Source organism: Suillus subalutaceus (genome assembly GCF_016647625.1).
Source record: "Suillus subalutaceus strain FC151 chromosome Unknown DFJ58scaffold_171, whole genome shotgun sequence".
Classification (NCBI taxonomy): Eukaryota; Fungi; Basidiomycota; class Agaricomycetes; order Boletales; family Suillaceae; genus Suillus; species Suillus subalutaceus.
Window position 1 is genome coordinate 1 of NW_024540420.1, and position 23,868 is coordinate 23,868.

Sequence of the window (23,868 nt, forward strand, 5' to 3'; positions counted from 1 at the left end):
ATACATTTAATATCTCTAAGGACTACGTATATCTACAAGGTATCATGGCGTCTTCTTAAGATGAGAATAATCAAGGGGCAGAACTTGAAATCAACTTCTTCCCCCTTCCTTGTCTGCGCAATGTTCGATTTTGGCACATAGGACAATAACAGCATCAAAGCTTGCACTACTGATCAACATCAGGTCAACTCTAACTGGTGGACGAGTATTGACTCTCGCCTTACCTTCAAGAGCATGAATCCACAGGACGAGTCTGCATGTTGCAGTATGGATGCAGTAGTGTGCTCTGTAACCTTCCAACATCGGCGAGTTCCAATACACTCTGCTCCACACCAGAAGGGGCACTCTGAACCTGCGCGATCAGCTGGATTTAGAGGAAGTTAAGGGCAACAGTGAGCACCTGCCTCGATATTCGGAGTCGACCAAGCACATGGCTCAGGTTGTGTGGACAAACGACACCATAATTCGAGCATAGAAACATGGCGGTATGATTACCTTGTTGTAAGTTAGCATGCGACACCAAACAAAGGCCTATAGAAATTGTTCTATGCAGGCATTGTCGATGTATGAATGAAAATGCGTGTCAGCATTCTTCCACAGCCAGCTATAATACTTATATCTAGTGCCCTGATGTCCATCATGGTATCGACAGAAGCCATGTCCTTGACTCGTGCGATGATATTGTTATTTGAAGCAATCCTCGTGTGCTCCCCACCCCGTTGCTGTGCTAGAAAAGTGCCAAAAAGCTGTCCTAGACAAACGATCAATATCTGTGGTCAAAATGAGGAAAGTAGTCGGGTGTGTCGGGTTGAATGATTGGCATGAAGGAAACAACGAGGCAGAACAAGATGGGGATAATAATCCTGCTATATCATGCCTGCATGAGGAAGAGAAGTAAGGCACATGAGGGAATGGGTAATGCGTACAGGAAGCCAAGTGGGCAGACGAACCTTGAAGCTTGAAGTTAGATCACATGCAAATCGATTTATAATGCTGTGAGATCTTGTCAACCCAAATACTAGAGTTACTAGCGCTACCATCAGTGGATTCAGGGCGAGTACGGATGCATTCTTATGGAAAAGTGTTGCCCTCCTCCTCAACGAACCTAAGAAATGCACCGAGCCGAAATAGGAGTATACTGGCCTCGCACTCCTTACACGATATCAATATGTCAACTCGTGCTGGCAAGGCGCGAATAACGCAGCATCAGGGTTGAAATAGTGAAGTCTACAAAACAAAACATTAAGCTAGCCTCTTTTGAAAGCGAACCGACACTTACAGTTGGTGCCGTCAGGGTAAGTCTTCTGATCAGATGCATTGCGGATGGGGTATGCATGGAGCCAAAACTATTGTTGATTGACTTGGACTCTTCGTGATCGCATTCGTGAGTGACAACTCAAAGGCAAGTTGCAAAGCGACCCATCCAGAAGGTGTACACCGCCCGGAGAGAGAAGTATACGGCAGGATGAAACAAAGGATAAAGAAAAAATGTGTTCGGGGAGATGCAGGTGTCTGGATAAATTGCAGATTTGTAGAGGCCTAGGATGACCACCAGGTCATACATACTAAACACTGCGAAACATGTCAAAGCCAGCTACAGCAACCTACATGTATAATGGTGACCGTAACGCTGAATATTTGAAGCAGTGAGCGCTGAAAAAAGTGTCTACCCTCAGAATGCATCTAAAAACCCGTTCAGACTTACGAGATGGCGTTCAACAGGTTCTTGACCTTAGCATCATTGTGTTCGACGCATTGCACGAGTCTTGCGGCAAGGAAACAAAATTCATGGTGCACTGAAAGACATAACGAAGGAGATACAAGTACAAAATAAATAGAGGCAAAGGTGAAGTAGTGGTCCAAATTCTGCAACGCTAACTGTATTAGTGGCCGTTGATATCTGGTTGAGATGCACAGCAGAGAAACAGCACGATCCGAGCCCACCATGGGATGAGTGGAGACTGTACGACTGCTGCACCTGCTGTGGTAGTACCTAGAGCAGGAGGGATCGCAGATGTTGAGGCATCGGCAGGTTGAGTGTGCGACGCCTGGGCTTGAGTTTGTTGCTCATATGCTCGTTTTGCCTTCTGAAATTGTGCCCCCCGAGCAACAACCAAAGTCTAAACAGAAATCAGTAAACCACGGCGGTTATATACGCACGAAGGAAAGACATACCTGCCTGTCCCGCACTGCAGCCACTTCGACAACACGAGGGCTGCTTTGGCATTGCGTGAGTTCGATTTCTTCAGTGGTGTGGGGTTGAGAGCGGAAGAGCGAGGACAGCCGGCTGATGAGTGCGTCTGGACGTGAACTCAAAGGCATTGTGGGATGCGGTTCAGCTTCGTCGTTGGTGTTGAGTCGAGATCGGGGGGAAAGTGAGGAAAGGCGAGCTAGGAGCACACGTGGATCTAACCGTAAAGGTGTGGGGGATTGCTGAAGGTCGTCTGGTGCATCATTTTCAGGTGGAGAGCGGTGAATGAGTGACGACAGGCGAGCGAGGAGTGCGTGTGGATGGAACGTCGAAGGCCTTGAGGGTTCCGGAAGTTCGGTCGCTTCATCATTGTCAGGTCGAAAGCGGCGGGGGGAGCAAGGAAAGGCGAGCGATGAGGGCATTTAGAGAGGAATGAGGGTGTGCACCACCCATTGGGGAGGACTGAGAGCAGGTCTAGATAAGAGCTAAACTAATAGAAATTCTGATTACGCACATCAATATCAGCTTCCCACTGCCGGCAAAAAATGTTGGGGAGAGTTCATCGACACCGCTGAATTGGTCAGGACATCGGGTGGCATCAGCCTGGAATGTTACTGTTATAATGAATGAGAAGGGTTGGAAACACAGCACGTACTTCCAAAAATGACTTGTTCTCGAGCGAAGAGTGTGGAGTGTGCCGTATTCTTGAATCATCTTGAGATGCTTTTCTGTTCCAGTCTGTTTTTTTGTGCCTAACAGCGGATATTGTTAATGAGAGCGAGCGGGTGATATGCCGACACTCGCAATATTGGTGCCAATGGGAAGTAGGAGGTCTTCAAGGCCAGCTTCTTTGAGGATGGTGTGAACGTCCCATGTGTACGCGTTCATGTCTTTGCCAGCAACGACTAGTACCTTTCCATCAGCGGAAAGGGCTGCGGAGCGCAACAGATCTTCGTGCTGGAGGACTGGTCCGACTTGGAGGTTGGTGTTGAGATTCCATAGACGTGCTGTATTATCATCTGCTGCACTTGCAAGGAGGCAGTTGTTCTGCGACAAGGAGATGCAGATAGAGTATGTGTGACCTTCAAGGATGGCGATTTGTTGCCAAGTGGTAGTGTCGAATATCCTAATCGGACCTGACGAACCGGAGATAAGCTTCTTCCCGTCCGATGTCCATGCCAAGCTGTGAACTGGGTTTGCAAAGGGTTGGAGTGTTTTGAGATGCTTGCCCATTTTCGCATTCCAGATTCTTAATATACCCTCTCCACCCGTCGCAAGTTTTGAGGAGTCAGGTGAGTACACCACCGCATGCACCTGCCCTACCTCTAAGATATCCCAGGTTCTGATTTTCAGGATAGCTTTGCCGCTGAGGACATCCCAGACTCTTGCCATCCCTTCACTGGTGTCCACTCACTAGTCGCTCACCATTTGCACTCCAGCAGAATGCATCTACAGTACCGCCGTTTCCTGTCCATTTGGCAATGACCTTCCTCGTCCCGACATCCCACAGCATCACTGTCCCGAAACGGCTTCCGCTGGCAATTATCTTTCCATTTGGAGACAATGCCATAGAGGACTTGAATGAGCCGTCCTCATCTCGCCAGTCCTCGCCTATCTGTGCGCCGCTCTCTAGGTCCCATAGTCGGAGTGAGCTGTCATTCGAACATGTGATGATGTGTCGTCCGCCAGGCAAGTGCACGACACCTGTTACCCAGTCGGTATGACCTTGCATTATATGGCGTGGCTTGATCATTGGCGTTTTACTGGTGGAAGAAGACATGGTCCGCGCTTGGAGACTCAACTATGGCAGATCACGTATACGAGAGAAGTCCCCAGGGATCTTGGAATCAGACCAGGTTATCCGACAAGTGTTGGTGAGTCCAGATGACCTATCTCCTTTCAATATGATGCTTGTCAGAATCACACAAGTCACGACTCACGAAACAGTATACTTACAGGAGTCAATGTCCAATCCTCGCGCACAAGACAGCTTTTGCACGACGTATTCAGGTGCTGCTAAATTCGAGAATACGCAAGAGATCTTTATAGGTATCCAAAGTCGCTAGTAAGCAAGTCGTCAGCTTGAACTGGCTGAAGAGCCTAGAGTATCACTCACGGGAAGCACCTTTCAGACGAGCCCAGCGTGCAATCGCCAGAGATCGATGGGTGCTGGTTGGGAGTCGAAGGAAGTTGGGCAGTCGTTCGTTCATGCCATTTTTTCAGGTGCGTCCCATGTGTTATCCTCATGTTTGCTTCACAGCTTCATTGCTCTGTAGACGAAGCGCCGGGGGTTATGTGCATCTTCCTATATATAATGACTACCTTGATACTTCTAACAAACATTCGACACCATCTTGCCCTCCCTCTCCACTCAGTACGTTTCTTCCAGCCCATGTTCGGAACTCGATGCTGCCAACTTTTTAGGACGTATACAGGCTGTGCGGAATGCCAACGCTATTCGTATGCAGGATAGAGTTGTCGTTCACCAAGAATATCATGGTGAGTAACAATACATTTATTCACCACCTCAAGAAGTCACTTTCCTTCGTGCGAAAGTCGACAGTCCGCTGTATTACATGAATAGAGGGACAACACATCCAGATATCCAACCATGAAGCTTTGAAGCACGACAGCACGGAAGAATATTTACGTGGAGGGACACTGTGAGCTTGATGCTTACTACATCTGACGCAACCCATGACGACAACTTGTTTGTCGACATCGTTGATTGGACACCACGATACAGTTTCGTATATTCTATACTTGGAGATTAACCTTGTCAATCATACGCTCATTCACGTTTTGCTGTCAACGTGACAGCTTTCCACTTTTTTGGTCTAAGCACGCCAGCTCACCTGAGGTCCCATAATAAGTACGAGTACAGACTCGCCAGATAGTCAAGTACAAAGTCAAGACAATGGTCTCACATGTAAAACGGGAATTGACGCAGACACGTAGCTGTTCAGGATGGGATGCAGGTATGTCGGAGCTCTTAGCTTCGCTCACCTATATTTGAATTACTAACTAATCTGGCGATTGCTGACGAGCAACAACACAAAAAAAAATACTCACCTGGATGTAGTCTGACAGTAAAATCGTATACCCTGTACGAACGATGTTAGTGACGAGATAACACGTGGAGTCGTCGCTAGACAGTGGTGGGTTAAAACACCATCAACCAGATGAGACGATGGTCAGAAACACTCACCGTGTAGTGCTATGCCTGAAGCCCGGCCCGGCTCCCCACTCTTTTGGACCCTGGATCCGCATCGGGAAGGATCAGCAGAACTATCACTTTCGTTCAAACTTTACACAACTTTAAGCTTACAGCAGTTTCCAACAATAATGAGATTCGTCATGCGTGTCCGAATTTGGAAAACCGCCTATTTCAGATGTATCATAGTCTCCCTATCGCAAAACTACCATCATCTAGATATCTTATGCACGAGGCATGTCACAAACACCTTCCGAAGATAGTATTGTCATGCTGGAGTCCGAGGATGAACATGATCAGCTCCTCTCCGATAGTCTGCAAACTGCTTCGGAACCTTGTGAGTGTCTGCTACGTTGGTGCTATGAGTTGGCATAGTACTACGGTGGCTGTTTAGGATCACTACGGCGGTAACTTGAACAACGAAACGGAAAGGGCCGAGTCAATGAGTCTGCAAGTCAGTTTGATAATCGAGCTTGTAACAATATAAAAGCAGCATTCCTCGAATCGAAGTGCACTCGGCACCCCAGTGAAACTCCAACAATCACTTCACCGTGACATCAGATCTAGCAATCATGAAAGGATTTTTGTCGCTTGTTCTCGTCTCCATCGCTCTCCTGCAGATGACAGCAGCAGCACCCACTGCGTCAGAGCGCTCCCAAGGTATTTCTGTTGTAGCACCGACATTATTTTCGCATGTTTTACTCACCTTATTGACGACGTAGCGCTCAGAAAGCGTGAGGGCGAACAGTGTATGTCTCAACTCGTCTGTAGTATCTGCACCTGCCTTACAAGAATGTTGACGACACAGATGTCGAGAAGCGGGACACCTATTCAGATGTCGAGAAGCGCAACAAGACTAGGTGTACGATTCGATTCCTCTGTACTCTCGTGTCCTGTCTGACGAGAGATGCATAGACAAAGGGCGTCTCGATGACGACGAGGACGAAGGTAACTATCTATTGCTGGTCTTGTTTTTGAGTGATTTTGTAGCACTGACACTATTTTCGCATGTTTTACTCACCTTATTGACGACATAGCCCTCAAAAAGCGTGAGGGCGAGCAGAGTATGTCTCGACTCGTTTGTTGTATCCGCACCCGTCTTACAAGAATGTCGTCGACACAGATGTCGAGAAGCGCAACAAGACTAAGTGTACGATTCGATTCCTCTGTACTCTCATGTCCTGTCTGACGATAGATGCATAGACAAAGGGCGTCTCGATGACGACGAGGACGAAGGTAACTATCTATTGCTGGTCTTGTTTTTGAGTGATTTTGTAGTACTGACACTATTTTCGCATGTTTTACTCACCTTATTGACGACGTAGCCCTCAAAAAGCGTGAGGGCGAGCAGAGTATGTCTCGACTCGTTTGTTGTATCCGCACCCGTCTTACAAGAATGTCGTCGACACAGATGTCGAGAAGCGCAACAAGACTAGGTGTACGATTCGATTCCTCTGTACTCTCGTGTCCTGTCTGACGGGAGATGCATAGACAAAGGGCGTCTCGATGACGACGAGGACGAAGGTAACTATCTATTGCTGGTCTTGTTTTTGAGTGATTTTGTAGTACTGACACTATTTTCGCATGTTTTACTCACCTTATTGACGACGTAGCCCTCAAAAAGCGTGAGGGCGAGCAGAGTATGTCTCGACTCGTTTGTTGTATCCGCACCCGTCTTACAAGAATGTCGTCGACACAGATGTCGAGAAGCGCAACAAGACTAAGTGTACGATTCGATTCCTCTGTACTCTCGTGTCCTGTCTGACGGGAGATGCATAGACAAAGGGCGTGTCGATGATGATGACGACGATTAAGGTAATTGTCTAGCGCTAGGGTTTTGAGTGTTTTGCTTACTCACTCTGTTCAACACGCAGTTCTTGACAACCTCGAAGGTATGCCTTGAGTACAGTATCGAGTTTCGACACTCTCTAAAATCACTCTAACCTCAGGTTATAGACGTGTCCGAGACTGGCAGTTGTCTGGGTTGTCTCTCTGAGGTCCAAATCTTGCAGATCATCATGGTCCAATAACTACCAAAGTTCGACGACATTTTTATTTATGTATTGCAGTGTACTACGCTGGTCTGCAGTGAATACGACATCTTCGATCCCTTTACCGCGTGATCCTCCTCTTCAGTGTACGTCTCTGGAATTCACCCGAACTTCTGCTATCGAATGACTGAAGTAGTGGCTGGGATTGCGATCAGAGTACTTTGAGACTCGAGATAGCAAACAAACCATCAAGCTAGCCTCTTTTGAACGCGAACTAACACTTACGGTTGGTGCGGTCAATGTAAGGTTTCTGATCAGATGCATTGCGGATTGGGTATGCAGCTATGCACCCAGCCAATACCGTTGTTGATCAACTCGGGGAGGAAATGCTTAGTGATCGCACTCGTGAGTGAGTGATAAGCCAAAGGCCAATCGCAAAGCGACCCGTCCAGAAGGTATACACTGCCCAGATAGAGAAGGATGCAGTGGAATAGAGCAAAGGACAAGTAAGGGAAACGTGTTCGAGGAGATGAAGGCGTCCAGATAAGTTGTAGATTTATAGAGGCCTTCGATGACCATCAGGTCGCACGAACTAAGCATTCTGAAACGCGTCAGAGCCAGCTACTTGAGAGTTTAGCAACCTACATGTATAGTGAAGACAACAACGCTGAACATTTGAAACAGTGTGCGGCAAAAAAACCGGTGTCTGCATTCGGAATGCCCATTCAGACTTACGATATGGCACTCAACAAGTCGTTGATCACGATAATACAGACATTCTGTTTCACGGTCGTGATTCCGTTCTCTGATGACTGGAATCGTTTTAGCAAACTCTGGTTTAATCTAGGCCTCTATGTGAAAAAGAAGGGAAAAAGAGACAAATAAAAGCAGGCGAAGCACACCATCCTTCGCTCACAATTATCGCGTTCGACGCATTGTACGAGTCTCGCTACAAGGAAACAAGACTGATGATGTACTGAAAGACATAACAGAAGGATAAAAGTGGGAAGCAAAGGTGAAGTAGTGGTCCAAATGCTCTAACGCCAACTGTATTGGTCGCCGTTGGTGTGTGAAAGAGATGCCCAGCAAAGAAACAGCACGATCCGAGCACACCATGGGATGGGTAGTGACTGTGCGACTGCTGCACCTCCTGTGGTAGTACTAGTGCCTGGAGCAGGAGGTGTCACGGATATTGAGGCACCGGTAGGTTGAATGTGCGGTGGCGACGCCTGGGCTTGGCTGTGCGATTGGGTTTGTTGCTCATAGGCTCGTTTTGGTTTCTCAAAATTTGGCCCTCGAGCAACAACCAAAGTCTGAACAATCATTAAACCACGGCGATTGTATGCGCACGAAGGAGAGACATACCTTCCTGTCCCGCACTGCAGCCACTTCAACAACACAAGGGCGGTTTGGGCGTTGCGTGAATTCGTTTTCTTCGTTGGTGTGGGGTTGAGAGCAGAAGTGTGAGGACAGCCAGCTGATGAGTGCGTCTGGACGTGAACTCAAAGTTGTTGTGGGATGGGGTTAGGCTTCGTCGTCAGCGTCGAGGCGAGATCGGGACAAAAGTGAGGAAAGGTGAACTAGGAGCACATGCGGATCTAACCGCGAATGCATGGAGGGTTGCTGAAGTTCGTGAGGTGCATCATTTTCAGGTGGAGGGCGGTGAATGAATGACGACAGGCGAGCGAGGAGTGCGTGCGGATGGAACGCCAAAACCCTTGAGGGTTGCGGAAGTTCGGTAGCCTCACTATTGTTGGGTCGAAAGCGGTGGAGGAGTGAGGAAAGGCGAGCGAAGAGTGCATTTACAGAGGAATGAGGGTGTGCACCACCCATTGGGGACGTCTGAGAGCAGAGGTCTGGATGAGAACTAAGTGATATAAATACTGATCAACATCGACTTCCATGCCGTTAAAAATGTTGGAGAGAGTTCATCGACACCACCAAACTGGTCAGGACATCGCGTAGCATCGGCCTGGAATGTTACTGTTATAATGAACGAGAGGGATTGCAAACATGCCACGTACCTCCAAAAATGACTTGTCATTTAGCGAAGAGCGGTGGGGAGTGCTTCTATTTGAGTCTGTATTTTGGTGCCTAAGAGTAAAAATCGTCAGTGAAAGAGTGGGAGATATGTTGACACTCACAATATTGATACTGATTGGAAGTAGGAGGTCTGCAAGGCCAGCTTCCTTGAGGATGGCGTGAGCATCCCACGTGTACGCGTTTTTGTCACGGCAAGCAGTGACTAACACCTTTCCGTCAAGGGAAAGGGCTACGGAGCGCAATTCATCTTCATGCTGGACGGGTGGTCCGACTGGGAGGTTGGTGTCGAGATTCCATAAACGCGCTGTTTCATCATAAGATGTACTTGCAAGGACTCGGAGGCGGTTGTTCTAACTTCTGAGACAAGGAGACGCGGCGATCTGCTGTCAAGTGGCAGTGTCGAATATCCTAATCAGGCCATATTTACCGGAGATAAGCTGCTCGATCGTGTTCGAGTGTTTTGAGAAGCTCGCCCGTCTTCCCATCCCAGATTTGTACAGCGTCTCCGCTGTTATAACACAGACAAAGTCTCAGCGAGTATGATATACAACACTATATTATATTTACCTAGACAAAGTCTAGATTACTAATGCTGTTGCTTGCTGCAAAAAATATGTCAGTCTGAGTCGTGCACGTCAGAATGGAAATGAACGGTATACTCACACAGTCCAGCGAGTCACATAACGACCGCGAGGGACTCTGCCACAAAGGGCGATGAGCTATTAGCAACAATACTTGAAAAAATACTCACCTCAGGCTGGATGTAGTCTGGCGATTGCCGACAACAAAACCATATTCCCCGTGCGAGCGATTAAAGATGCTAGTGACGAGATCATGTACAGACTCGCCAGATAGTCAAGTATAAAGTCATTAACCAGATGAGACAATGGTGCAGAAAAACTCACATGTACAACGGGAATTGATACAGACACGTAGCTGTTCAGGATGTGATACATGCAACTTACGGTATGTCGGAGCTCCTCGCCTTGCTCACCTATATTTGAATTACTAATTAGTCTGGCGATTGCTGACGAGCCATTAGCAATAATACAAATACTCACCTGGATGTAGTCTGACAGTAAAATCATATACCCTGTACAAACGATGTTAGTGACGAGATAATATGCGGAGTCGTCGCTGGCAGACAGTCACAGTGGTTGGTAAAAACACCATCAACCAGATGAGACGATAGTGCGGTGACACTCACCGCGTAGTGTTGTGCAAATCCCAGCCTGAAGCCCGGGCTTTAGAGTCTGCCAGGTGGCTTTCAAACATCCGATTATCGGCAAGGATCAGCAGAACTATCACTTTCGTTCAAACTTTACACAACTTGAAACTTAAAATTAAATTGAATATGCAAATGCACAACTGAATGTACGGAACTGAAATAGGAATTGACAAGGAGCCTACGTCACGGTGGCTGTTTAGGATCCGACCACGGCGGTCACTTGAAGAACGAAACGGAAAGGGCCGAGTCAATGAGTCTGCAAGTCAGTCTGATAATCGAGCTTGTAACAATATAAAAGTAGCATTCCTCGAATCGAAGTGCATTCAGCACCCCAGTGAAACTCCAACAATCACTTCACCGTGACATCAGATCTAGCAATCATGAAAGGATTTTTGTCGCTTGTTCTCGTCTCCATCGCTCTCCTGCAGATGACAGTAGCAACACCCACTGCGTCGGAACGCTCCCAAGGTATTTCTGTTGTAGCACCGACATTATTTTCGCATGTTTTACTCACCTTATTCACGACGTAGCCCTCAAAAAGCGTGAGGGCGAGCAGAGTATGTCTCGATTCGTTTGTAGTATCCGCACCCGTCTTACAAGAATGTCGTCGACACAGATGTCGAGAAGCGCAACAAATGGGCAGGTCATTGTACGATTCGATTCCTCTGTACTCTCGTGTCCTGTCTAACGAGAGATGCATAGACCAAAACAAGCCTGACGATGATGACGAGGACGAAGGTAATTATCTAGTGCTGGTCTTGTTTTTGAGTGATTTTGTAGCACTGACACTATTTTCACATGTTTTACTCACCTTATTGACGACGTAGCCCTCAAAAAGCGTGAGGGCGAGCAGAGTATGTCTCGACTCGTTTGTTGTATCCGCACCCATCTTACAAGAATGTCGTCGACACAGATGTCGAGAAGCGCAACAAATGGGCTGGCCATTGTACGATTCGATTCCTCTGTACTCTCGTGTCCTGTCTAACGAGAGATGCATAGACCAAAACAAGCCTGACGATGATGACGAGGACGATTAAGGTAATTGTCTAGCGCTAGGGTTTTGAGTGTTTTGCTTACTCACTCTGTTCAACACGCAGTTCTTGACAACCTCGAAGGTATGCCTTGAGTACAGTATTGAGTTTCGACTCTCTAAAATCACTCTAACCTCAGGTTATAGACGTGTCCGAGACTGGCAGTTGTCTGGGTTGTCTCTCTGAGGTCCAAATCTTGCAGATCATCATGGTCCAATAACTACCAAAGTTCGACGACATTTTTATTTATGTATTGCAGTGTACTATGCTGGTCTGTGGTGAATATATTCTTACAATTCTGACGACATCTTCGATCCCTTTACCGCATGATCCTCCTCGTCTATGTGATGGATCGGAATAGCCAAGCGGGCAATCTACATCTTGTCGACCTCCATACCAGAGTGGCTAGCGCTAACTCAGTGAAGGGATGCGGACGAGTGTAGATGCATTCTTGTAGAAAAATGTTGCCGGGCCCTGACGCACTAGACAATATTAATCTCTCAGAACTACACCGAAAGATACTGACCTCGCCCTCCTTAAACGATACCAACATATCGATTCGCGCTGGCGAGGCTCGTATAATGCAGCATCAGGGCTCAAGTCTATGAAACAAAACATTAAGCTAGCCTCTTTGGAACACGAACCAACACTTGTGGTTGGTGCCGTCAAGTTCAGGCTTCTGATCAGATGCATTGTGAATGGGGTATGCACCCAGCCAACACTGTTGTTGATCAAATCAAATGTTGGAACAAGTCGAATTCAAAGGTAAGTTAGCTTGATTAGGGCTTGAACAAAAAGGTTAAGCAAAAGCAGTCGTTGCCGAAACACTCGCATGTCTGCAAGGTTGTGTGGGTCGGTCAGAAGGAGAAAGCAGTGGATGAGCGTGTAATAATTGAGACTATGGAAAGGTTCTCCAAATGACTAGAAGCAAAGGTGACGTAGATGTACAAACGCTGCAATGCTAGCTGTATTAATGACCATTGGCATGTGGTGGAGATGCACAGCAGAGAAACAGCACGATGCGAGCCCACCATGAGATGGGTGGTGGTTGTGCGGCTGCTGTACCTGGAGCAGGAGGTGTCACGGATGTTGAGGTATCGGCAGGTTGAGTGTGCGATGACGACACCCGGGCTTGGCCGTGTGATTGAGTTTGTTGCTCATATGCTCGTTTTGCCTTCTTGTATTGTGGCCCCCGAGCGACAACCAAAGCCTGAACAGACATAATTAAACCACAGCGATTGCAAACGCACCAAGAAGAGACATACCTGCTTATCGCGCACTGCAGCTACTTCGACCACAGGAGGATGGTGTGGGCGTTGCGTGAGCTCGATTTCATCGTTGGCGTGGGGTTGAGAGCGGAAGAGCGAGGACAGCCAGCTGACAAGTGCATCTGGACGTGAACTCGAAGGCGTCGTGGGTTGAGGTTCGGCTTCTTCGTCAGTGCCGAGTCGAGGTCGGGGGAAAAGTGAGGAGAGGCGAGCCAGCAGCACACGTGGATCTGCCTGCGAAGGCGTGGAGGGTTGTTGAAGTTCGTCTGGTGCAACATTTTCAGGTGGAGAACGGTGAATGAGTGACGTCAGGCGAGCGAGGAGTACGTGTGGATGGAACCCTGAAGGCCTTGAGGGTTGTGGAAGTTCGGTTGTTTCACCACTATCGGGTCGAAAGCGGTGGAGGAGCGAGGAAAGGCGAGCGAGGAGTGCATTTGAGGAATGAGGGTGTGCACCACCCATCGGGGAGGACTGAGAGCAGAGGTCTAGGTAAGAACTAAGTAATAGAAATATTGATCACGCACATCAAAATCTCCCTCCATGCCATCAAAAAACCTTGGGGAGAGTTTATCAACGCCATCAAACTGGCCAGGACATCGCGTAGCATCAGCCTGAAAATGTTATTGTCATAATGAATGAGAAGGATTGGAAACACGGCACAAACTTCCAAAAATGACTTGTCATCGAGAGAGGAGCGGGGTGTGTACTGTGTTCCTGAATCATCTTGAGATGTCTTCTGTTCGAGTCTGTTTTTTGTGCCTAATAGCAGACATTGTCACTGAGAGAGAGAGTGGGTGTTATGTTGACACTCACAATATTGATACTAATGGGAAGTAGGAGGTCTTCAAGGCCAGCTTTCTTAAGGATGGCGTGAACATCCCATGTGTACACGTTTTTGTCCCGGCAAGCAGTGACTAACACCTTTCCGTTAAGGGAAAGGGCTGCGAATAACAAACGATCTTCGTGCTGGAGGGGTGGTCCAACTGGGAGGTTTGTATCGAGATTCCATAGGCGCGCTGTTTTATCGGGTGATACACTTGCAAGGAAGCGGTTGTTCTGAGACAAGCAGATGGCATAGATATCACTTGTGTGACCTTCAAGGATGGCGATCTGCCGCCAAATGGCAGTGTCGAATATCCTAATCAAGTTAGAACCGGAGATAAGCTTCTTGCCGTCCGATGTCCATGCCAAACTGCAAACCCAGCGATCGTGTTTGAGTGTGTTGAGAAGCTCGCCCGTCTTTGCATCCCAGATTTTCGCAGCCATTTGCAGAACGCTAGGCCAAATTTTTTTCACTACATACATTCGGCAATAAGTCGGGACAACAAACTTTTAACTTCCGACGGACAATCTTGATCTACAACTCGGATGGGACGATACATATCTAAGGAACGAAAGCAAGTTGCTCTACAAATGAGCTTGCTAAATGTCAAGGACCCAACGATTCGTTGTTACACCGGGATTAGTGAGCGGTCATTGCGATATCTTCGGAAGGCATATCGGGAGACTGGCAAAGTTGTGAGGACACCGGTTTGTGCAGGTTGACCCCGCATCCTCGATAGTCTTGATGCAAATGTGAGTTATTACTTATTCTCAGTACTACTTATATCTTGTTTCTCAGTTCCTTGAGGCGTGTATCGAGCGACAACCAGATATTCTCCTCACCGAGATGCAAGATCAACTGCGGGAGACTTGTGGTGTCAAAGTTTCGATTGCAACAATTTCAAGAACAATACGTAGGCGAGGGTTTACACGGAAGAAGGTATGTCATCACTCATGTCCTTACTGATATGTATGATTCAATACAGCACTATCTAGGTAACACGCCCTTCTGTCGAACGCGACGAAGATGATCGAGCTGCCTATAAGATGCTTGTGGGCAAACATTTCCAGCCGGAGCGCCTTGTATTTGCGGATGAGTGTCATTTCAACAGGATTTCCTTACGCCGTGATTTTGCTTGGGCTCCTATTGGAAAGCGCGCGCGACGGCGGGATTTTTTCATACGTGGCAAAAGGTACTTTTTAAGAAACTCTCTTGTCAGTGCCTTGACATTTTGTTAGATATTCAATTCTTCCGGCTCTGTCACTTGATGGTATCCTCCACTTGGAGGTTTTAGATCATTCGTTCTCTGGTGAAGAATTCGGGGATTTTGTCGCTGGTGTATTGGACCAAATGCAACCCTGGCCCATGCCAAACTCGGTGTTGATCATGGACAACGCAAGTATCCACAAAGTCCAAGGTATTCGTGAGATGGTCGAAGAGCGGTGCGTTATCCTTATTTCCTGCTCAAACGATACTGATCTCTCTTTTTTTTGTAGTGGCATGCGGCTCCTGTACTTGCCTTCTTATTCACCTGATTTAAATCCTATTGAGGAGGCGTTTTCAGCTATCAAGGCATGGCTTCGGTCAAACCGTGACTATGTACTTGGGGAGACCGAGGGTCCAGCCTGTGATCCATATGCGTTGATATGGGAAGCTGTATATGGCGTTGTTACGAGTGAAAAGGCTCATGGCTGGTACAAGCATAGTGAATACATTGCGTAGAAAGTGCACTTTTTACTGATTTGGTGCAAGTACCTTGCAGGCGTGTTGAAACTGCCGGCGGTGCTATTTTACTAAGTGGTTAGTTTGCATTGCTGATTGACAGCTTAGGTCAGGAATTCTCCATCTCCCTCAGTCTCGTCATCGCTCTCATACTCGTCATACTCGCCACTTCCATACTCCGATTCTCCTTCCTGCCACATATCATATTCAGTCTCGATAGCACGTTCCTTCCCTTTGTCCTGAGTTTCTAAGCTAGGTGCCTCTGGCTCCTCTATCTCTGGCTCCTCGTAGGAATTGAGGAGTCCAAGGAGCGGCAGAACAATCCGTTTAGCGAAATTGCGGAGGATTCTGGCTTGCTTTTGCCCCATATTGCCAACGACACTCAACACATCCTCCAGTAAAAGCATTACTTGGCTCGACAAAACCACCCCTGCATCTAGCAGGGACATTTCAAGTTCCTGAATTTGCAGTTCCGGTCTTTCGGCATCGATCAGCGCAAGCAACACCCCAATTTTTGGATAGTCCGGCAGTGTTGTGTTAGGGATCTGGGCTGCAGACTCAAAGTGGCACTGTTGCGAAAGCGGTGGAGGACTAGGAGTCTTTGATGTGGAAGCTATGGTAGGATCGGCCGTTATATTTTGTATGGTGACATGGACTTCAGGTGATGATCCCGACCTCGAGTGACGAGGCTTTTTGTTGGCTGGGCCATGGTCGAAATTGAGGCAGTGAGGTGGGTTGTAAATTGTTGCATGACCAAGAACCTAAGGATATTTTATATTTTTTTTCTGCAAGGATGGACATGAAACTTACAATCTTTTTAGCCCAGAGAGTCATCTCGGCGTGATCGAGATGACGATGATTATCATAGCCGCTGGCGCGATCTATGAAACAATGGCCATGGTGAAGCTCACATCGAATGTGGCACTCGAGCTGTTTGTATGCTTTGAGCTGCGTGGAATCCTTGTCAATTGCTGGAGGAATATCGTCTTCACGTGTCCTCTTCTTTGCTTTGGTGGTAGTCTGTTTGGCCTTGGAGTAACTGTAAGTAATTTTCGATTGATGCGACATAAAAAATAACTTACTGCTGCATTCTTTACCTCTAAAGCCACGACTCGTGTATGCACATTGGACACTTTGTGACAAAGTCGATCCATAGCGATACCAAATGCTTCCGCATCGTTTAGGTGAGAAGCTTTACTGTTATCACCTATGAACTTATATACAAGCTGGACTTCTTCAGGAGCATTGAGGTATGCAAGAACGCGACTTTTGAAGTCATCCCAAGGCATGTCAGTCTCACCATGAAATCCATGCTTCATGTCACCTGTAATAACGTCAATGTCGAAACTAAAACTCCAGGGCGCGGTTCAGGATTTGGTCGCAGTCTCGCTGATACCTGGGATGACGCTGGGGCTTTTGGTGATGCCTGGGACAGTTCTGAGGTTGGATCTGATCGCATTGGAGGGTACTCTGGAGCTGGAACTCCTGGTTGCATCCTCGCCAGTTGCATTGGAAGATACTGCTGGTACGGAGGCTGGCCAGTGTGAATGAAGTGTGGGGGATAATACTGATGCTGCAAAGGTGGCGGATAGTGCTGCGGGACGTGCAGCATTTGCGGATAATGTTGTATGAAAGGTTGCTGATGATGTGCTGGCAGCTGTGGATAGCGATGAGGATACTGATGCGGGTTGTGAATATTGCCTGTGCCAGACTGACTTGGAGGGGTATCTGACATAGTAAGTGAGGATGGGCTTGCGAGGATGGGCTTGTGAGGATGGGCTTGCGAGGATGGGCTTGTGAGGATGGGCTTGTGAGGATGGGCTTCAAGCTCGTGTATCAAGCAGTTCTTATAGTTTTTTTTTCACAGTATTACACCATAATATTTACATGTCCATATGCCTGCAGCACACTGTCCGTCGGGACAAATTTATGAGTTGATCTTGCTGTTGGGTTCCAAGCGCACAGACCATGCTTTATAATATATATGTGTTGGTATGAATTACATAATCGCACATCTTCTCCAATAATGGCACAGTCGACGATGACACCTGTAACTCCCCCGACAAGAGGCCTTGTCCTCCCTTGTCCCACTTCTCCATCCAAGGCCTCTTTCTCCTATAAGATGACATTGGGCAGTGAAGTCTCCGATGATACACTAAAATTGTGTGCCAATTTGTTCAGTTCCAACTACGGTATCTGGGGCAATCAGGCAGCTACAATCTCCGAATTTACTGTAGCTGGTCAGTAGTCGAGATGTTGATCATTGGCCATGGCTGAATCATTTACACAGGAAAACAGGTCAAAATGACTGGTTCACGACTACGATCCCAGTGTTTGTCTCACCCGGAGAGTAGTGTTTTGGTGACTTGCTATATCCAAGTCGACCCACTGGAGAGTGAGCATCCTCAACTTTACGGACACACATTTGCCACGGTCTGGGGCTATGGTGAAAATAAAGGTAGCTATCTCAATTTATTGCAAAGCTCACCTTCTGATTTCGTTAAGTTGGCTGGGTGACACAGCTTGTCGTCGATGAAGCAGTCCGTCAGCGATACATCACAACCCACCTCTTGCAAACTCTGAAGTGCCATGCTTTATTCTCTTGTGTTAACATCATTGGTCTCGTCTCGTCTCACCCCGCTGCTTGCAATGCATTGGCAAAATATGCTGGTGAGTTATCACCCTCATTATATTCAGATGTTATGACTAAAATCATGAAGCTGCTAATATAAAGGACATTGAATTGGACTTCATCCGTCAACATGCAGAGGGCATTCTGGCATCTTCCCCCATTAGCTATCTAAAGGCCGCTCAACTCAGGGGTTCACTCTTCCAAAACAGCTGCGACAACGGAGCTATATCATCTGTGTTCACCGAGTTCTATGTTGACCATACTGAGCCTTTAGCGGTGTTGGAACAGTACAAGAAAAAAGGTCAATGGTGCTTGGGTGATCTTCTTGACGGACATGAGTTTCTTGCTGTTTTTCCCATTGCGCCCGTGAGCCCAGTTCGCGACAATAACTAACATACCCTACATATCTGATCAGAGAGTAGAAGTTAAAGTACCGCTGTGTATGTAGTGAAATTTTTTTGGCCTAGTGTTCTGCAAATGGCTGCAATGCATTCTCGAACTTGTTTCCGCCTGTTGCAAGTTTTGATGAATTAGGCGAGTACATCACCATATTCACCCAATTGTTCCCGGTTTGATTGTCAGGATAATTTTGCCGGTGTTGACATCCCAGACTCTTGCTGTCCCATCCCAGGATCCACTTGTACTCGCTTACCATCTGCATTCCAGCACAATGCTTGCACAACATTGGTGTGTCCTGTCCAATTGGCAATGACTTTCCTTGTCTGAATGTCTCACAACCTCACAGTCACAGCACTGAGTCTGTAATCGCCTCCGTTTCTGCTTGCAATTGTTTTTCCATTTGGAGACAATGCCATGGACCACACTGCGCCAATATCGTCCCGCCATTCCTCGCCTATCTGTGCACCGCTCTCTAGGTCCCATAGTCGGAATGAACTGTCATCCGACCCTGTGATGATGCGTCATCTGTCAGGCAAGTGCACAACACCGTTTACCCAGTCGGTATGACCTCGTATCGTCTTGCGTGGCATGATCACTGGCGTCTTACTGGTAGTGGAATACATGGTCCAAGCTCGGAGGTTCAACTATGGCAGATCATGTATACGAGAGAAGTCTGCCGGGATCTTGGAATCAGACCAGGTTATCTGGTAACGGCAATGATTTCTGGCGAGTTCAGGGGCCTATCTCCTTTCAATTTGATGTTTGTCAGAATCACACAAGCCATTGCTCAAGACACAGTGGGCTTACAAGATTCATCCCTACTCACAAGACGGATAATGTATGCAGGTGCTGCGAAATTCGAGAATATGCCAGAGATCTTTGTGGGTATCTGAAGTCCCTGGTAAGCGAGTCGTCAGCTTCAACTGCCTACAGTATCACTCACGGGAAGTACCTTTCAGACCAGCCCTACTATGCTCAATTACCAGAGATCAATGGGTGTTTGGTTGGGTGTTGAAGAAGTTGGGCAGTCATTCATTTATGCCGTTTGTAAAGCTGTGTCCCATGTCCCATGCGTTGTTCATCTGTTCACTTTGCTTGCTGTGTAGATAAAGCACTCAGGCAAGGGGCACCCGCTCGGGAAAAAATGTACAAGAGGCCACCTTACGCCGTTAAGGCCCTCACAGATAGTGTTGTTGGCAGAACTCGGGAGTTTTGCCAACCGGTTTGGCAAAACTGATTTTGCCGGTTTTTGGCAGAACTCACGCAAAATGGGGGTGGCAGAAACTGGCAGAACTCCAGGGTATCCGAGACTCGTGGAGATGTAATTTAGATCTATGATAATAAAATTTGAATCCAGGAGAACATGAAAACTGACGTCCTTAAAGTAAGATGGCGCAAACTGGAGGGCGCCCCCTCGCATCACTGATTGACGAGAATTTTGAGCGCCTGGGATGAGTTGACAACAACTCGAATCGCTACTACTGGAAATGCAAACATTGCGGCGACGCTGATAACTCATCAGGTGCTCGAATCCAGGGTCGTGACAACAACCTACCGAACCATCTTATCAGGCGCTGCACCAATGTAACTGCTCCTCTGCGCCAAGCAACGCGCCTGTTTTTTATGGACAAGACAGGCAACCTCAACACCCCTGATTCAATTCTTACTTCCGCTGCTTCGAATTCCCAATCCGCTTCTGAGTCTGGAAGTTCTACCGCTGTCGTTCCCATCAAGAGACGCAAAGCTTCGAATTTAGATGGATATATTGATCAACCATTGAGTACAGAACAAAATAACCTAGCAAATGCAAAGCTGCTCCGGTGTGTTATGTCATCCAACTTTGAGAGTCAAAGGTTAATCTTGAAACTAGCTTTTTCATTCATGCCAACATTCTCTTCCATGTTGGTGACGATGTGTTTTTCCACGAGTTCATCAACGTAATACGTCCATCATATCATATACCATCCTGTTATGTGTTATCTCGTCACCTGCTCGACAGTGAAGCTGTCCGCGTCCAACAAGAGGAGATAAACCGACTGAAGGAACGTAAATGTCTTACCCTTCTCCTGGATGTATGGGAGGATCTGCTACGGAGGAGCCTGTATGGTTCACTTGCAGTTGAGGTTAATCACCCTCCTGTAGTTCTCGCACTTGAGAACATGACAGGACAGAGGGGCACTGCTGAAAATCTAGTCACTGTGTCTAGGGATCGTCACAGGTACGGGCAACCTGTGCGGGTCACGGGTATGGGTACGGGTCTGGATTTTAAGACCTGTGACCCACCGCATACCCACCACTTCCATATATAGTAATGATTTTGATGTTTGTTCAAGTACTGTTTCTGCACCAATTGTACCAAAGCTACTAATTCTAACTCTTTTCCAAGTTGCAGTCATGCTTTCGTCACTCGTTGTCATCTGCGCAGCAGTCCGCTATCTGTCACTCCAGTCTTATCCCATCTGTTTCCTGCTCTCCAAGGTGTGTGTACTGTATGTTTCATACTGCTAACTACCTTGTCCTTCTTGTCTCGTCAGTCTCATTCTCCCCGTCTTTCGGTCTCATTCTCCCTGTCTTGTCGTTCTTGTTCTTCCCGTCTTGTCGGTCTCGTTCTCCCTGTCTTGTCAGTCTTGTTCTTCCTGTCTTGATGGTCTCATCGGTCTCATCATTCTTGTTCTCCCCGTCTCGATGGTCTTGTTATCCCTGTCTCATTGTTCTCGTTCTCCCTATCTCGTCTCTGTTACGAACTAGGATGGTTCTGATGTATGGCTACTCGATAAGAGTAATCGGCCAAGGTCAGTTCAAAGCTTCGGCGTATACCGAAGTTCAATGGTTCACTAAGACAAGACAAGGAGAGTGTCCTTGGCTTGAATCGAGTTTCAGATGACTTAAGATTGGAGGTCTTAAGCGAAGGAAGTTCCAGGTAAAACCTAGTAAGATTAAAGTAAGAACTACATAGTACAAAGCAAGTTTATATAGCGAAAGGTAACTGCTTTAGGGCTGGTATGATGAAGTCAGAATGAGTCAGAGATAAGAGCGAGTCAGAGATAACAAGAATAGATCACCTAGCAACGGCATGGCGCGATCGTGGTGTAATACAACTGGTGATAAAAGAAGTCTAGCGATCGCATGATAGCGATCATGACGTAATACAAGGTAAGAATAGAAAAATGAATAGGGGCGTACTTGATTGTAACATTACCCCGTTGTTATCGTTGAAGTCACCGATTTCAACAATCAAAATTATCGTAAGCGTCATAGTTGTCGCGATCCCCAGCACATTGAACGAACAGTCTCTCGTCTTCTTCGATCGAGATTTGCTCCATAGCAGCGTCTTTATCAGCCTCCCATCTAGAGAGAGCCTCGTAGAAGCCTTCGTCTGTCCACACTAAAGGGATGGGCTTTTCCCCCTTAAGATCTTTGCAAAAGACAGAAAGGTGTCCTGGCGCGAGATTACGGCATACGCAGCAGAAATACGTTGGGCAGTTCTTGTGACAATGACTGACAAGGTTACAGTTACGACACATAAAGTTATCGTGGGGTTCTGTCTTTACGATGGTGACCGAGGATGATTGCGGAGGTGGGGATGGTGTCTTGGAGTGTAAAGTGTTGTTACAAGAGGTAGGGGAGACGGAGATCTCTCGCTTGAGGGGTTGTCGACGAGTGGGACATATACGAGGGGTTGTTGCCGACGGGGCAAGCGTAGGAGTAGCTGATATGATCGGTACAGTAGGAGGAGTGATATCATTAGACGTATGCTCAACGGGAGTTGGTATCTCAACCGGAGGTGGAACGGGAATTGCGACATGTGGGGATGGTGGTCTAGCGATTGGGTTTGTTGCAATTCATTCAGTGACGATATGGATGGCCTCTCTAACAACCACTTTGGTAGAGGAAGGCATAAGACGTATTGCAGTGTTGCGAATGCGTATATGAAGGTGACGGAAGATGGTTTCAAGACGTTCATCATTAAGAAGTCCTGCGGTGTGTTTAACGAGATTGGTGGCGCAGATAATATTAATGAGAAGTGTGCTAGAGAGGGCTCCTTGTTCAGCGAGGAGGCGATCTATCTCGATAGCGTATTGTTCAGAAAGGAGAGCGGATTCAAATAACGTGTTGGCCTCGATGTCATCAAGAATGGTGAAGTAGTTTGGGGATTTAATGGTTTTGGTCAATGTAACGGACATTGTGGATGGGGAAGTGGTAAGGCTTGCGGACATATTATCAATAGTGTTGGCAATAGTTTGGAGTTGTAGGAGACAGATGTGAAGAGTGCGAAGTTCTGAGAAAGACATCTTTTCGTAACGATTCTTATAACTGGTGAGCTTTCTTATAAGCAGCGAGGATTGCAAAGGCATTGCCGAGGTTTTCCGTAGGGATCCATTCGTTGCTGGCGGAAGAATATCCTTTCCAGGATATGAGATAGTGTCTTCGTTTTCCTGTACCTTTGTGTGATAAGATTGCTTCGACTTCGTATTCTTCTTCATTATCAATGATATCGGGTGGGGGATCAGGGAAGTTAGGACCGTGGATTTTGGTTTCGTGATAGGATGATAGCTTGGAAGCATGGAATGTGGGGGTGAACCTTCCATTGCTTGGGTAACTGGAGTGTGAATGTGATTGGTGATAAAACTGCAGTGATGGTAAAGGGGCCGTATCGTTTTGGGGCGAGTTTTCGCGATGGTAACTGCATGATAAGGTTCTTTCCTGATAACCAAACCTTGTCACCAATTTTCCATGGTTGATACTTCTTTCTGTATGATCATGCGGCCATTCGCTGCATTGCGAGGTTATGACAAGAGATAGCTTCTTCGCGTATCTTCTGAAGAAGGCGGAGCCGTTCTTCTGCGGCTGGTACGGTAGAATCTGGGAGTACATGAGGAAGAGCCCGTGGCTCGTATCCCATCATAAGGAAGAATGGGGATGTGTTGCGAGAGTCATGTTTGCGGTGGTTGTGGACGAATTCGGACATGGGGATATGTTCAACCCATTCTTCTGGGTTATTGCGGCAATAGATTCGGAGATAGGTTTCTAGTTCTTGATTCAGACGTTCAGTTTGGCCGTCCTTCTGTGGATGATAAGTGGTGGAGGCGGCGATGTCATATTTCAAGAGCATAGCAAGGGCTTTAGAGAATTTGGATACGAATTGGGGCCCTCGATCTGAGATTACTTTCTCATGGAGTCCAAAGTGGCGGTAGACGTATTTGAAAAACTTCTTTGCTACGCCTTCAGAGGTGATGGTTTTCATACAAGGGATGAGAATTACCCCCTTCGTAAGTCCATGGTCTACCATGACCATGATAGAATCAAAGCTGTTGCACGGCGGCAA

At 47.2% G+C, this 23,868-nt stretch overlaps 10 protein-coding genes across 10 annotated transcripts; 5 read left to right on the forward strand and 5 right to left on the reverse strand.

The window, feature by feature from the left end:
- Window positions 1–1,171: 1,171 nt before the first annotated feature.
- On the reverse strand, window positions 1,172–2,322 carry DFJ58DRAFT_846396 (uncharacterized protein; the record flags this gene model as incomplete). The annotated part of the gene is made up of 6 exons (XM_041393301.1): window positions 1,172–1,227; window positions 1,280–1,346; window positions 1,609–1,630; window positions 1,706–1,796; window positions 1,994–2,120; window positions 2,176–2,322. 6 exons carry the CDS (start codon window positions 2,320–2,322, stop codon window positions 1,172–1,174), a joined length of 510 nt encoding a protein of 169 aa, XP_041237670.1.
- Window positions 2,323–5,977: 3,655 nt separating this feature from the next.
- Window positions 5,978–7,219, forward strand: DFJ58DRAFT_734266 (uncharacterized protein; the record flags this gene model as incomplete). Its single annotated transcript, XM_041386458.1, has 13 exons — window positions 5,978–6,065; window positions 6,128–6,154; window positions 6,214–6,267; window positions 6,321–6,353; window positions 6,443–6,469; window positions 6,529–6,555; window positions 6,609–6,641; window positions 6,731–6,757; window positions 6,817–6,843; window positions 6,897–6,929; window positions 7,019–7,045; window positions 7,105–7,131; window positions 7,185–7,219. 13 exons carry the CDS (start codon window positions 5,978–5,980, stop codon window positions 7,217–7,219), a joined length of 465 nt encoding a protein of 154 aa, XP_041237671.1.
- Window positions 7,220–8,639: 1,420 nt separating this feature from the next.
- Window positions 8,640–9,252, reverse strand: DFJ58DRAFT_749437 (uncharacterized protein). The gene is made up of 2 exons (XM_041387653.1): window positions 8,762–9,252; window positions 8,640–8,709 (listed from the first exon to the last, which is right to left on the reverse strand). The coding sequence occupies exon 1, from the start codon at window positions 9,227–9,229 to the stop codon at window positions 8,921–8,923; it is 309 nt and encodes a 102-aa protein (XP_041237672.1). The 5' UTR covers window positions 9,230–9,252; the 3' UTR covers window positions 8,640–8,709; window positions 8,762–8,920.
- Window positions 9,253–10,102: 850 nt separating this feature from the next.
- Window positions 10,103–10,435, reverse strand: DFJ58DRAFT_144648 (uncharacterized protein). The gene is made up of 2 exons (XM_041378867.1): window positions 10,191–10,435; window positions 10,103–10,138 (listed from the first exon to the last, which is right to left on the reverse strand). The coding sequence occupies exon 1, from the start codon at window positions 10,393–10,395 to the stop codon at window positions 10,192–10,194; it is 204 nt and encodes a 67-aa protein (XP_041237673.1). The 5' UTR covers window positions 10,396–10,435; the 3' UTR covers window positions 10,103–10,138; window position 10,191.
- A 465-nt stretch (window positions 10,436–10,900) lies between these two features.
- On the forward strand, window positions 10,901–11,999 carry DFJ58DRAFT_144626 (uncharacterized protein). The gene is made up of 10 exons (XM_041378866.1): window positions 10,901–10,921; window positions 10,969–11,135; window positions 11,198–11,224; window positions 11,284–11,316; window positions 11,370–11,405; window positions 11,495–11,521; window positions 11,581–11,613; window positions 11,667–11,705; window positions 11,765–11,782; window positions 11,838–11,999. Exons 2-8 carry the CDS (start codon window positions 11,048–11,050, stop codon window positions 11,702–11,704), a joined length of 282 nt encoding a protein of 93 aa, XP_041237674.1. The 5' UTR covers window positions 10,901–10,921; window positions 10,969–11,047; the 3' UTR covers window position 11,705; window positions 11,765–11,782; window positions 11,838–11,999.
- Window positions 12,000–12,453: 454 nt separating this feature from the next.
- Window positions 12,454–14,232, reverse strand: DFJ58DRAFT_749439 (uncharacterized protein; the record flags this gene model as incomplete). Its single annotated transcript, XM_041387654.1, has 5 exons — window positions 12,454–12,908; window positions 12,964–13,437; window positions 13,491–13,577; window positions 13,631–13,702; window positions 13,780–14,232. The coding sequence occupies 5 exons, from the start codon at window positions 14,230–14,232 to the stop codon at window positions 12,669–12,671; spliced, it is 1,326 nt and encodes a 441-aa protein (XP_041237675.1). The 3' UTR covers window positions 12,454–12,668.
- A 358-nt stretch (window positions 14,233–14,590) lies between these two features.
- Window positions 14,591–14,856, forward strand: DFJ58DRAFT_627382 (uncharacterized protein; the record flags this gene model as incomplete). The annotated part of the gene is made up of 2 exons (XM_041381136.1): window positions 14,591–14,728; window positions 14,785–14,856. Coding segments are annotated over 2 exons (210 nt in total), but the record flags the coding sequence as incomplete, so codon positions are not given.
- A 903-nt stretch (window positions 14,857–15,759) lies between these two features.
- Window positions 15,760–16,417, reverse strand: DFJ58DRAFT_626668 (uncharacterized protein; the record flags this gene model as incomplete). The annotated part of the gene is made up of 3 exons (XM_041381122.1): window positions 15,760–16,110; window positions 16,168–16,272; window positions 16,322–16,417. Coding segments are annotated over 3 exons (552 nt in total), but the record flags the coding sequence as incomplete, so codon positions are not given.
- A 1,135-nt stretch (window positions 16,418–17,552) lies between these two features.
- On the forward strand, window positions 17,553–18,536 carry DFJ58DRAFT_668832 (uncharacterized protein; the record flags this gene model as incomplete). Its single annotated transcript, XM_041382738.1, has 4 exons — window positions 17,553–17,751; window positions 17,802–17,969; window positions 18,017–18,181; window positions 18,232–18,536. 4 exons carry the CDS (start codon window positions 17,553–17,555, stop codon window positions 18,534–18,536), a joined length of 837 nt encoding a protein of 278 aa, XP_041237678.1.
- A 1,562-nt stretch (window positions 18,537–20,098) lies between these two features.
- Window positions 20,099–20,851, forward strand: DFJ58DRAFT_862853 (uncharacterized protein; the record flags this gene model as incomplete). Its single annotated transcript, XM_041394081.1, has 2 exons — window positions 20,099–20,362; window positions 20,413–20,851. The coding sequence occupies exons 1-2, from the start codon at window positions 20,166–20,168 to the stop codon at window positions 20,849–20,851; spliced, it is 636 nt and encodes a 211-aa protein (XP_041237679.1). The 5' UTR covers window positions 20,099–20,165.
- Between the last annotated feature and the right edge of the window lie 3,017 nt (window positions 20,852–23,868).